The sequence below is a fragment of the Pipistrellus hanaki genome (assembly GCF_964339955.1).
Source record: "Pipistrellus hanaki genome assembly, chromosome: 8".
Lineage (NCBI taxonomy): Eukaryota > Metazoa > Chordata > Mammalia > Chiroptera > Vespertilionidae > Pipistrellus > Pipistrellus hanaki.
Genome location: NC_140510.1, coordinates 52,232,178 through 52,246,460, shown reverse-complemented (window position 1 = coordinate 52,246,460; position 14,283 = coordinate 52,232,178). Strand labels below are relative to the sequence as shown.

Sequence of the window (14,283 nt, the reverse complement as noted above, 5' to 3'; positions counted from 1 at the left end):
CAACAGAAAAGGATACACATTAGTGAAGCTGTGTTCTTCTGTGCTGAGAAGAGGGAAAATCTATCTGCACAAGGAATACTAAATTAAGGATGTGACAATGTATTATTCTCTGTGGACACCACAGTGGGAGAAAGGGCCTTCAATCAACACACACTTAACATTTGTACAATCAACTTACAATGGAAGTCAGTTAAGGGGTCAAATAGCACAATCACCCTCCACACATGCCCTCAGAAGAAAAAAATAAAAAAATATTTTCTACAAGGGAGGAAACCTGGCTTGTAGTTTGCTTGTTATTTAACATGAACATGCTTGGATTTATTATTTCTGATGTTTGTGCAGACAATTGTCTCAGAGAGAGAAACAGACTCTCAGAGAAACACACTGACAGACAGAAATCACGTGATAGCAAAATGGAATGGTTTCATCAAAGTTGTAGGACTTGAGATAAACTTTAGGGATGGAAGGATTTGGGGGGGGGAGGGGGGGTGTGGAATGATTTTAATGTTCTGTGGTGGGTAGACCTGCATAAACAGGACTGGAGCCTCATTGAATTTCAGCAATGTAACCTAACGGTAGTGACGATTTAAACACACCCAGGGCTGTGCTGCCTAAACCAGTGTTTCCCAACCTTCTCTCATGATGAGAATCACCTGGTGGAGTTGTTAAAACACAGATTCCTGAATCCCAACTAAGAAGTGCTAAACTAGAATTTTTGGGAACATATAGGTAAAATTGTATACTTAACTAGTGCTCTAACACAGATGTTATATACAGAGCACTAAGTTAGGTATGCAATTTTACCTATATGTTCCCAAAAATTCTAGTTTAGCACTTCTTAGTTGGGATTCAGGAATCTGTGTTTTAACAACTCCACCAGGTGATTCTCATCATGAGAGAAGGTTGGGAAACACTGGAAACAGTCAAATCACTCGTTCTCATCTAATTAAATTAATTACTAACCACTGTTCACAGGTCCCTGTGCCTGATTCTGGGTAATGTTACCTTTCTACTTTATTTTCAAACTTAGCTTCTTACATTTGGTCTTACGAAAAGAGTATTATCCTTTAACTATCGCCTTGGGCTTCTAGTCACATGAGCTGCTGAAACCCCAAGATATTGAGAACACAGGAGGTGGGCAAAGTAAAACAAGAGATACTGCTAGAAACCAGGATACTTACTCCCTTCAGAGAAGGGCTGAGTGTCACAGTCAGGGAGGAAAGGAGGAAAGCCAGCCCGGGTGTGTCCCTATGCACCGCCGCAGAGGATCACTCCTCATGGCTAATTAACAAGACCGATTCTATCTGACAAGGCGTTAACACCACCTAACACAGTTGGCAATGCAGTTTACAAACCAGTTCCAGACATTCACTTTATAACCATTTTGAAAGAACTATCAGTCCACTGTAGAAACATTCTATCAATCATTCTAGTACACATTTAAATCACTGAAGAACTCTATCCACCAAAAGCTGACAACAAAAAATGATGTTTCAAATAGTGCCTATCTACTAAAATGTAACTATGAATTATTTTTTATTTGGGTATTACTTGGAAAAAAAAAAAAAACTTCATTTAGACATGAAACAAATTATTTATATATTCTATTTATCTAAAATAAGGAACACTAATGAAAATATATGTAGATAATGTAATTATTGTAGAATCAGCTCAGTCTTTTAAGATAATTTTCAATGGTTTTATAAAAATAGTTTCATATCATGCCATAATTCTTTCCAAAGACCACAATATAAAGGTCAACTGAAACTGTTCATGTACTACATTAACATGATTCTAATGCAGGTTAACATTTGAAGTCTGTATGACTGAAACTGACTTACATTTTACAATAGAGTCATTCTTATGTTGTTACTACAGGCCTGGTGCACGGATTTGTGCACCTGAAGGGGTCCCAGATTGCAAGAGGGAGGTTCTCGGTGACACAACCCAGAATCAGGGTCCCTCCTCTCTGGTTTCGAATGTGATACCTGAGAACTGCAGCTGCCAAGTCACCGCAGCTCAGCAACTCCTGTATTGAGCGTCTGCCCCCTGGTGGTCATTGCACATCATAGTTACTGGTCCAACAGTTGGATGGTCACTTCAGCTTTTATTTATATACATAATACACGTGGGCAAGTTAGTGGACTCAGTTCAACTACACAACACCTCAACATTATTATAAAGAGTAGCATGTACATTAGTCAACGCACAATTTTAACCCTATGATTACTTAAGATTTCCTAGCAAAAAAAATAAAATGATAACTAATATAACTAGTTATTGTGGAAAAGGTAGATTTCCTGATGTGATGTACGGCTAAACAGATTTAAAATAACATCATTTATCAGTGATGTTAAAAGTATTTCTATGACCAGTGTCTAAGGCAGAAGCTAAATAAACATACCTCATATTCATTGGAAAGTACAAATAAAGTCTTATTTTGCAAGGTCCCATTCGAGACTTTTAAAATAGACTATTAAAATGAGGGTTTACTAAAATAGAAAACTGTTACCTTATCTTACTGAATAATTTTCGTAAGTTATCAATAATATTAACTATGATATTATAACAAAAACTCTTAGCCTAGTTGTGAAGAATGGGGGCTCTACCTGCACATCATATTGGCTGTATAATCTGGGACAAGTTATTTAGCCCATTTGTGCAGCAGTTTCGCTATCAACTGAGGATCACCAATGTGTCCTCTCCTAAAGCTCTTTAGGGGGCATTAGATGAGCTAGGGCCCTTCCCTAACTAAGTGGTACCTGGCATAGTTGTATCTGACAGCATCCTATATAATAAAAGCATAATATACTAAGTGTCCAACCATTCATTTGGCCAGTCTTTATGATGTGCACTGAACACCAGAGGGCAGACGCTTCCATCAGTAGGTTAGCTTGCTGCTGGGGTCTGGCCAGTTGGAACTGGGCAAGATAGTCCCAATAGGGATTGGGCGAGATGAGCCGGACACACCCTGGAGCCCTCCTGCAGTCCCTCCCCTGCTGGCCCATCTCCTGTGGTCTCTCCCCAGCCTCTAAAATATTTCTTCTAATTCATTTCCTTTCAATGTGCATGAATCCGTGCACTGGGCCTCTAGTATGATCATAATTAGAACACTCCAGGCTCAATGGAATGCATGGTGCCATGACCATCCTTGAATACTTACAAAATTACATTTAGACTTTAACTTGTTAAATTTGCTCTTAATGGAAAAAAAAAAAAAAAGTCTGCATTTAGAAATATTACGATTTGTATCTAGAGCAAAGTTTTAAGGAAAAAGGCCCTTATTTAAGTGTACACAGATGAATACTACCTATGTAACTGGGAAGTGGAGCTATAGTTTTTCAAAAGTAGAGAGATTTAAACATTTCATAATTTTAAGGAAACCTCATAGTAAACCAAACAGTTGGTTTTTATTTTAGTTCATTTAAAGCTGTAGCCTGTTCCCTGACAGAGAGAGCAGAACAAGCATAACAAATTTTATAAGGTTAGAATTACCTGAGGACTTTGAGGGTTAACAGAGTCTATGGAAATATTCAAATTCAACTCTTTTGTTTCAAATGAAAAAACTGAAGTTTAAGTATCTATTTCAAGGCTCCCAAGGTAGTTTGTGCAAGAGCCACAAATACTTCCAAGGAACCAATTCCCGCCGCTCTGCCCCAGGTGAGTTGAGAACACAGCCCACAAGTAAGCAAACTTGGGTCGTGACAGTCTGTAGGGTGATAGCAAACGAAGGAAGTCTAATGACGGCATCCCCAGACATCCTAACGTTCAGTGCAACAAAGGTGTTTCTAGCACTAAGAGAGAAATGCAATACTTCCTGGTGGAGAACGGACAACACTGGGAGTGAGGAAAACTACTTCCTACAGCTGAACGACACAGAAAGCCTGGCAGCTTATAGAAAGGCCCCCACTTTCATCACATGGACTTGGACTCCATTACAGATTATTGGTCACCACTTACTTAATATAGTCAAAGCTTAGAGGTTTTCATAGGCTTAGGCCTAAATTCTTCAAAATACTCCCTTTGTTTGGCATTCCTTTGTAATATGGGGAGATTTTTTTAAGGGAAGAGTTTAAGTGAAAAGTAGATATACAAATAATTTTACTTTTACCCCAATTTAATACTTCTATTGACACTCAATAGGAGACCACTATTCTTAGTTACTTTATTATTTGAAGCTATACATTTTATGCTAATAATTCCACTCTATAAATTTTGAGATGGTATTCTATTTCCTTATTTAGGACTGGAAAAGACATGTGCCTCATATTCCACAACTTTGGTTCTATGACCAGAGAATTACCTCAGAACTTATCCCTGTCATAGGGAAAGTATAGCACATTTATACTGTTTATCATATCTAAATACTGCAAAGCAATTCTAACTCCTTTTAAGAAATCTAATATTTAACAGTTGCAACTAGAAAGAAGGAATTTATATAACCTGGGAAACCATTAAGATTTGGTATGTTTGCAATCGAGAAAAAAAGCCACATCTGCACACCAATCCAGAGTTCTCATCTACCTTCAGGCAGAAAAAGGTTTCTGTGTTCAACTCTGCCTCTGGCTACAACTGCTGGCCAAGTGCCACAGTAAGAATGGAAATGCACACAATACACCATAGACATTCAAGACCAAGGTCAGAAGCAAACGAAAAAAAGTACACCAAGACATACAACAGCAACCAGATTGTGTCAACTGACAATATTTTCCAATGGTGAAGAGATATCACCAAATTTGAAAATGAAATGCTCCATAAAACAATATCAGATTCCTGAGTGAGCCTGAATTTCATTTTATTTTTACCGCAAATATAGTATTATCAAAATAGAGCTTTATGTATTTTTGAGACCAAAAGCTTAAAATCCGATTTTCCACCCTAGCCAGTTTAACTCAATGGTTAAAGCATCTCGGGTTCAATTCCCAGTCAAGGGCACATACCTCAGTTCTTAGCTGCAGGTTCTATCCCTAGCCCCAGTTGGGGGTACCTACAGGAGGCAATCAATATGTGTCTCTCTTACTTTGCATTTCTCCCCACACACACACACCCTCCCAACCCCCATTACTCCCTCACAGTCTCTCTAAATATCAATGGGTGAGAAATAAACAAACAAAAAATAAAAGCCAATTTTCCATGTTTAAGTTCGTTATATTCTCTCAATAGGACTTAAAGGGGGGGAAAAACAAAACAAAAAACTATACACATTTAATAAGATTCCACATGTTTTCTATTTAATAATTTCTTTATTTGTACTGGTCTTTAGTAGTCATCTTCATATCTGTAATTTATTTCATCAACAATCATCTCAGACACACCTTCTAACAAGACTGACTTAAAATAGTACGACAGGAAACTATGCCTTCAGGAGCATGTTTATTGTGTTTGAGATGATACATCAGGTGCTCTCTGAGCTACAAAGGGTAAAAGGAAATCCTCCCATTACAAACTGACAAAGGTAAAAGGTAAAACATTTTTCACAACAGCATTAACCACATACTCAGAAATAGATCTGGGTTTAATACAAATGACATAATTCCTAGTCATCTACAGCTACTTTTATAACTTCATACAGATAATGAATTGGGCTAAAATGCACTATAATATTTGGTAGACTTCAGGACCAGTATCCTTAGTACATCACAAAATACATTTTGATATCCCAAAGAAGCAAGACTTGCAAGTAGGCATTTTAAACATAACTAATCTACAGCTACAAAGTTCTACCCTTGACAGCATTTACCTTTTCGGGGGGCCTCCCAGTCTCCAAAGGATAAAAGCGGAGAGTAGAATCAGTATAACATATACACAGAAGTCCGTATTGTAAAGGCTATAAAGATTTGCAGCACAGTGAGAAGATGCCTCTGCGCCTTCACACTGCATACAAATTGTGTGAATTATGTTGCGTATCTCTTGGTCCACTGTCTGGCTATCCTGTCATGTTCTGCTCTGTTGGTCAAATACTGAGTGGCTATGCTTCCAACCAGAGGATCCGCTGGAAAAGTGAGGAGAATAAAAAATATTAGATATCTAAAAGGTACAGTTTTAACATCCTTTTAAACTGAAATGCTGAGTTTTAGCAGCATCTTAATATTAATATTCAGTTTAGCTAAAGGCCCTGTAACTGAAAAATGAGTGTTAATAAATACGATTTTTATAAAAGGGGTATACTTTTAATATACAAAAATCGTTTTTTACTCTTGGCATTTTATTCAATAATCAGTATGCTGCTCTGGCCGGTGTGTTCAGTGGTTAGTGTCGACCTGCACAAGGAAGGTCCCAGGCTGGATTCCCAGTCAAAGACACAGACCTGGGTTGCAGGTTCATCCTTAACCCTGGTCCACTCAAATATCCTTATCTCCAAATGAAAATTTACCATTCTGTTTTAAATAGAATTCTGAACTGGAAATTGAATCTGAGATATAAACCTCCATTACTCAGGAGTTTTTTCCATGGCAAGTGATTGTTACAGCGTTTACAGCGTTTCTACCCAGAGATATACATGTGTACAAGCATGTAGAATACATTGTTATGCATATGTGTTTTTTTTTAACAGTGTCTTACTTCTTTTCCCCCCACATTATACATTTATTCTGCTTCACACAGAACTAATTCTAATGAATTCTCAACAATACATCTTAAATAACATGTTGCTGGAAAAAATAAGTTAAAATGCACTACGTAATAGTGCAGACATAAAGTGCAGCTGCCAATTTAATACATGAAACAATGCTGAGTCAGAACTCGTTTGGTTTTCTAGAAAGTGATACAATTTGTAGTATGCAGGCTGAATGACATAGAAACTAAAAAGGCTAAAATACTGAGGACCAAACTGGGCTGCTCTAGAGTCAGTTTTACAATGAAGTGTTCAATAGCAATCTGCCATATTCCCCACTGCCCAGTGTCTTACTTTTTTACTTAATATATCTTAGAAAGCTTTCTCTATCAGCTCATAAAGAGCTGTCTCATTCTTTTTAATACGTAGAACCTCTATTAATGGACAGTCAGGTGGTTTCCAATCTTTTGCTGTAATAAATGATGTTATAATTATCTATCTATCTATCTATCTATCTATTATATATATATATACACATATATAAAACTGCTGGGCAAAAGGTAGTAGTAATAGATTTTGGTGATTAATCAAATGTTTAGAAAAAGTCAACTTCTTTTAAAAACTGACCCCCTCAGTGAAATAACATACAAAATCCTATTTTTTTCAATTCAATACCTCAGTTAAAGATCACATGTAGCAGTTAGGCATTTCTTTTAAATGTTATAAATTATGTCCTAATGACTTTAACCTCTAAGTTTATATAATCATAATCTAGTCCAACAATCTCATTACCTAGTTTTTTAATATTCTTCACTATTACTACATCTAATACAACAAACTATAATCCAAAAAGGAATAGAAAACAAGAAGTTCTTCATTACTAAGTGGTTGCTTTGATGCACATGGAGGCAGAGAGGAAGAAAAGGAGGCACTGGAGTTAGAGACATCACTTTACTGCTGTCAAAATGGTCTGTACAGGTATGCACTTCAGAAAACAGAGTCCATCAATGAGAAGGAGAAAATAAGTATAGGCTAGTAGTCCATTAACAAACCACAGGAAGTTATTGTGAAACTTTTGGTCTATTCTAATAGAAATGGCATTGATAATTTCCTTGCTAATCTTTTATGCTGATCTTTCCACCAACAGTACTAACTTTCCAAATCTACCAAGAAAATGCACTGGTGTCTACAACCTCACTGTATGTGGTAATAAAGATGTGCTTACCAGGGTTGCAGTCTGTCAAAAGAGAACAAATCGACAGCAAAACCTTTGAAATAGTCAAAGCAGGACTCCAGTTGTCTTTAAGGATGTCCAGACAGATGACTCCCTGACTGTTGATGTTGCAGTGATAGATCCTGGTACGGAAAGTAACCTAAGGGCAGTCACGTTACAAACAGGAAGAAAATGAAATGCTTTCTTACCAACTAAGACTCTCACCAGCAAAAATGAACAGTAACATATCACACGATACTAAATAGCAAATAATTTAACTGAAGAGCTAATAGAATACTGGGTTTAAGTGCTAACAGAATCAAATGATTTCATTTTAATTTGGTTTAAAAAATTATCTGGTTTTTACCCAGTATAACAAGAACTATATTGATTTTCAACCAACGTGAGTAGCTGATTTAATTAGTTTAATTAAAATGAATGACACAGCAATTCTATGTACATATGTGTGTACACACCATACACACAAGCATGAGTGCACACAATACCTGTTTAAAGACAGAAGAGAAAAACAAAAATGTGTTGATGTCAAAGATAAGAGGAACTTTTCAAATATAAGAAAAAATATATTAAAAAAAATTTTTTTAAATATATTTTATTGATTTTTTACAGAGAGGAAGGAAGAGTTAGAGAGATAGTTAGAAACATCGATGAGAAACATCGACCAGCTGCCTCCTGCACACCTGCCACTGGGGATATGCCCGCAACCAAGGTACATGCCCTTGACTGGAATCGAACCCAGGACCTTTCAGTCCGCAGGCTGACGCTCTATCCACTGAGCCAAACCTGTTTCGTCTGGTAAAGAACTTTTTAAGCATAAAGTGAAAAGTTATATTAGTTTGTTAGTAGAAAATATCAGTATCGACTCAGCTAATTTCTTGCCATATGTCAGAATATACTGAAGAATTTAGAGGAAGATTGGTTAAATCACCAACCTATTTCCTACTCTTTTATTTCCACAACTGGCTCACTGTCTTGTTGGATAATTACGTAAAATAAAACAAGCAAGGTCTTAAGCTACTGAATAAAGAAAGTGTATATCCAGATGCATGAAAAAGAGGATAAATCATAGGAACAAATACTTTCAAGTTTCAAAACAATCACAAACACTGAGTAGTTAATCTTAATTTGGAGTTTGGGGGGGTGGAGGGGCGGAGAAGGACAGTTCTTGATCCCTTAGAACTAGTATAATATCCCAAATGGAGTGTGGGAAGAAAATATTAAAGTCCTCAAATATGGATTTCTGATAAGGGTACAAAATTAAAAACAAAAAAATTAAAGGTAACGGGGAAGAAACTACTGACCTTGCAGGGGTGAAGGGAGGGGGACCATGAACCTCTAGAGTTGCTTTAATTTAGTTACACAGAGCTCTTAAAATGTGGCTAGTTGAATTGAAAAGGGATAAAAGTGTAAATTACACACCATATTTCAAAGACTCAATACCAAAAAGAGAATGTAAAATTCCCTCTTATACTGGTTAAATGCTTGAAATTACAATATTTTGGATATACTGGGTTACATAAAATATATTATTAAAATTAATTCACTGTTTCTATTCTTTTAATGTAGCTACTAGAAAATTTAAAATTACATGTGTAGCTTGCATTATATTTATATTAGACAGTTCTGCTATTTAATACAGGAATAACACATGTTCAGATTATTGACAGCTACTATATGGTTTACAAACACAATACAATTAATATTTTGAATCTGATTAGCTATTAACAATGAGTGAACAAAATAATTAAATTTTTATTATTCTTTAAGAAGCTCAACTCCTTCTCTGAACTTCAAAAAGAATCAGTATGTAGAGAAATAATTGTACCTAACAGTAAGATAACAGAAGTCTTATTTCTTTTTTACTTGTCCACCTAGAGATCTGAATGCTTCATAATACTGTATATGATACCTTAGGCAAAAGGAATTAATCAACATTAAAGGGTTAGAAAATTAAAATGAGACCAGCAAAAATACTTACATGCTAAATTAATTTTTAAAAATATTAACCAAAACAATTATGATAAATCACAGATAGGTAACCAGTTTGAAACCTTTATTTCAGTCAATTTATATTTTCCATTAAAGATACTAAGAAGTCTTTTTCTTCAACAGATTTCCATTAACGTACAAAGATTATTTTAAAAAATATAAATCTTGCAAATTTTTTGTTAATTTTCTATCATGTTAAAACCACTTTTCCAATATGCAAAATGAGGCATGTAAAAATAAATATCACTATATAGTCATGAGCTATTTTGCTAAAGTTTTATTTGTTTTCTATAATACCGAATGCCGTTGAACAGTTGGTGACATGCTGCCATTTAACATGTCATGTGAATATGAATCAACTTTATGTTATTATTAACATGAGGGTCTTATGCCTTTATTTGATTGATCTAGCAAGACATACAATATATAACTGAGAGCATCAAGGCAACCATTTAAAGATCTTAAATTCTGATGGGACCAAAGAAGAAAGTACTCAAAAAACTGATGGCCATATTTGAGAGCTAATACCTCTAGGGGCGAGAAAGCCTTGATATCTGCAATTTAAGGTAAATAGCACTTGGTGGGAATATTCTTACCTTCTTAGATAATGTACTGTCTGGGTTTTACCTTTTTCTTTTTCAGGCACTAAATTGCTATCTATATTTTACACAGCTTTGGGAACAAAATGAACTATGTTGAAAAGGAAAAAGTTTTATCACAATTAAGGGCTTGATAGCACAGGTTTCCCTAGCATGTCAGAAATCTCTGAAACAAAATAATTATGCTCAGGCTTAATATTGGTGGTTTCACCCGCTAGCCTGACGATTTTATTTTATAATGAGAAATCCGAAAAGAAATTTATTTAAATAATGGTTATGTTCAAGACTTGACAAATAATTGCCAATCATTATCATCTAATTCATATTCAGAGACAACAAGGAGGCATTTAGTCACCCAGTCACCCTCATTCCCATTACTACATGCTACCAACAGAGGGCACAACATACATTTACTAAATGGTATTAGTTTCCCTCTTCTTTGCCATGGTTTTCTAGATTTTGCTAATCTATAAAGATAAGGTATTTAGCACAAAATTCAAGTTATTTAACCCTTTATTTCTAGAAGCTGTTAAACAGGTTTACTTTTGAATCCCAGTATTTTTCTAAGGAAGTTCACAGAATATTTTCCCTCATATCAAAAATCCATCTGCTTTTCTGATGGTATACTTTTATTTATAGTTAACATACCCTCTTTCTGCTGATTACAGTTATTTGTAAAAGACAGAAATCAATTACTTTCCGTTATATCTTAATACATGAAAGTTTTCATATCATAAAAAAAAAGTTAAAATGATTACATTAATACACATTTAACCTCTGAAATAGACTGATTTTAGAGGAGAAGGATAAATATTAAAGAATGTACCTCTGAGTTCTTACCTTTGGTGGCTTAAATGGATAATCGGATGAAAACGTGATATCCAGAAAAAACACACCACCTTCATATACAGAACCTGGTGGACCAAGTATAGTCGATCTCCATTCATAAATATTATCTCCTTTAGGCCCAGCACTATTTAAAAGAAATTAAAGATCAATGTGTGTATTTGTAAGCAATGAATGTTAAAAGCTGTTACCAATTTAAAAAAAAAAAAAAGCTTATATCAATTAAATATTAAAGGTAAATTAGCAAATTAGAGTAATAAGAGGTAAGTTCCAATGAGTGCATGCATGTGTATAAACTTATTGGAAATACTTCAAGTGTTTCAAAGAACATCATATTACTTTACCCAGATCTCTTTCTGTTAGCATTCTGCCCCATATGCTTCATCTCACCCTTCTTCTCTTTCTATGTATATGTACATATATATGTATACATACACCCACATATACACAAAGTGCTTTTTTATGAGCCATTGCCCCATAAATACATGAATTTTCTAAAATAATCCCCAGTATACAATCACAATACAGCTATAATTTAGTAAATATAGTATTAACACATTACTTCAACCTACAATCTCCAAAATAATGTTGTCAACTAATCCAAGAATGCCTTTAAAACAAAAACAAACTTCTAATTTTTCTCCAGATATGGGATCCAGTCTTGGGATCATCTAAGTATGTCCTGCAACTTTACTCTTCTTTAATATAGAGTCTTTCTGCCTTCCTTTGACTTTCGTAACATTAACATTTTGAAAACTACAGTTCTTTTTTTAACAGAATGTGCATCATTTTGAACTTTTCTGATATTTCCTCAGGATTAGATGCTGGTGGTGCATTCCGGGCCAGGACAGTACACAGATGATGTGTTCTTCTCGGGATATCACATCCAGAGGCATATGGTCTTCTCCTGTCCCTAACTGGTGATGCTAATTTTCATTACCCAGATCAAGTGCTGTCCAATGTTCCTACTGTTTACTTAGTACCTTTTCCCTGCAACCAAGAGGCAACCTTTTGACAGACACTTTAAAACCATGTAAATATCCTGCTGTTCATCAATATTTCTCCCCTAGATTTATGATCTACTTGTGAGCCCTGGCCCATGCGGGGCTCAGTTGGTTGGGCGTTGTCCAGTGGAGGGAAGCTGGTTACATTCCTGGTCAGGGCACATGCCTGGGTTTGAGGGCTCCACCCCCAGTTGGAGGTGGTGGGGAGGGAGTAGAGTAGCAGGGGACAATATATTGATGTTTCACTCTTGCATCAATGTTTCTCTCTCTCTCCCTTTTTCTTCCACTGTCTCTAAAAATCAATAAAAACATTCTTTAAAAAAGCACCCGCTTCTGAGTCTTGGTTAAACTGAATTACTGTGATGGTGATAAAATTCTGACTTTCCAAATCCAGCATTTCCTCCATATTTATCAGCTGGCTCTTGAGCCCTTAATTCTCCCATTTGTATGAATGTATACCAGGTGCACTGGTTAATAATGCAGATTTTGTAATCAAAGAAAACATAATAATTTCAAGAGAAACATCAAAAGTGCTTTATTCAAAGTAATGTCCATTGCTAGCTACACATTATTCCCATCTTTCAGGTAATTTGTGAATACCTCCCAATAGAACTTTTCTTATTTTGACGCATACTCTTCAGAGACCCAATTTTCCACATCATATGTTTTGAAGTGCTGCTCAGAAAGTGTGTGTGCCATGGATCGGAACAAATGGTAATCTGAAGGAGCAAGGTCTGGTGAATACAACGGGTGGGTTAAGATTTTCCAGGCAAGATCTCTTAATGTGTCTTTAACTGGTTTTGAAGTGTGTGATGGTGCATTAGCATGAAGCAACATTACTTTACCATGTCTTCTGGCACATTCTGGTATTTTTATGATCAAAGCATGGTTCAAATTGATTATTTGTTGTCAGTAGCGATCAATATTAAAGGTTTCACCTGGTTTTAGAAGCTCATAATACACCACACCTTCCTGATCCCACCAAACGCAGAGCATTGTCCTTTCTGAAGCAACTGGCTTTGCAGTCAATGTTGATGGTTGACGTGGATCAACCGATGATTTTGTGCATTTGGGATTCTCAGTAAAAATCCACTTTTCATCGCCAGTCACAATTTAATGCAAAAAAGACGTTCTATTGTGCTACTGAAGCAACGTTTTATTGATGGCTTTTTGGTTTCCATTTGTCTTTTGTTCAGTTGATGTGGCACCCGTTTTCCTTCCTTTATAATCTTTCCCATTGCTTGTAAATGATCTGAAATTGTTTGCTGAGCAACGTTTAATCTTTCTGTCAGTTGTTTTTGAGTTTGACACACATCTTTATCCAATAAAGCTTGTTATTGTTTATTTTCAAACTTTTTCGGTTGACCTGGACGTTCTGTCTTTCACAGCGAAATCACATCACTTTTAAAGCGTTTAAGCCAGCGTTCACAAATATCTTGAGATGGAGCATGTTTGCCATAAACTTTCCGAAGTATAAGATAATTTTCAGTAGCACTTTGCTTCAAAATAATGAATTAAAACTTCCCACAAATGCTTTTTTTTTTTTTGGCATGAAATTCAACATTTTTAAGCATAAAAATATGCTGTTAACACCTTCAGAATATTTGACATATGAAGTTTTGAAGCTTGCTGTCAATACAAAATGGCATACATATCAAATGCATACATAGTGTAATTCCACCTATTGAAAAAAATCCGCATTATTAACAGGTACACCTGGTATATTACTGGTGAGACTATCTATGTAAATTCCTATTTTTTTACCTAATGATATGCAATAGTTCATTATAGCCTTCAATTATTTTGATGCTAAAATTATCCCAGATTTGGCCAGTGGGACCCTCTTCAAGTGGCCCCACCGCCTGGTGACAGGCCACCATCGGTTTCACTAAGCACTTCATTACTTCCTGGCCTTCCAAGAAGTTCTAGGCTTGCAACCTTGTAATGAGCCATTTTTTCAAGGAGCCCTCCTGGTGGGAAAGCTTTCAGTGGGAAGGTTTTAGAAGCCAAGGTTTGAGTGCTAGACACTACTAAAGTCCAGGTACACTGTACTATGCT

The 14,283-nt window shown here is 35.8% G+C and overlaps 1 protein-coding gene across 2 annotated transcripts in view; it reads right to left on the bottom strand.

The window, feature by feature from the left end:
- Window positions 1–5,354: 5,354 nt before the first annotated feature.
- UBE2E3 (ubiquitin conjugating enzyme E2 E3) overlaps window positions 5,355–14,283 on the bottom strand; it is a 73,080-nt gene continuing 64,151 nt past the window's right edge. For both annotated transcript variants that reach the window (XM_084892624.1, XM_084892625.1), the window contains exons 4-6: window positions 11,216–11,348; window positions 7,779–7,926; window positions 5,355–5,992 (exon numbers count right to left, since the gene is read on the bottom strand). In XM_084892624.1, coding sequence (XP_084748750.1) covers window positions 5,895–5,992; window positions 7,779–7,926; window positions 11,216–11,348 — 379 coding nt within the window. In that variant the 3' untranslated portion in view covers window positions 5,355–5,894. The remainder of the gene's footprint in view (window positions 5,993–7,778; window positions 7,927–11,215; window positions 11,349–14,283) is intronic.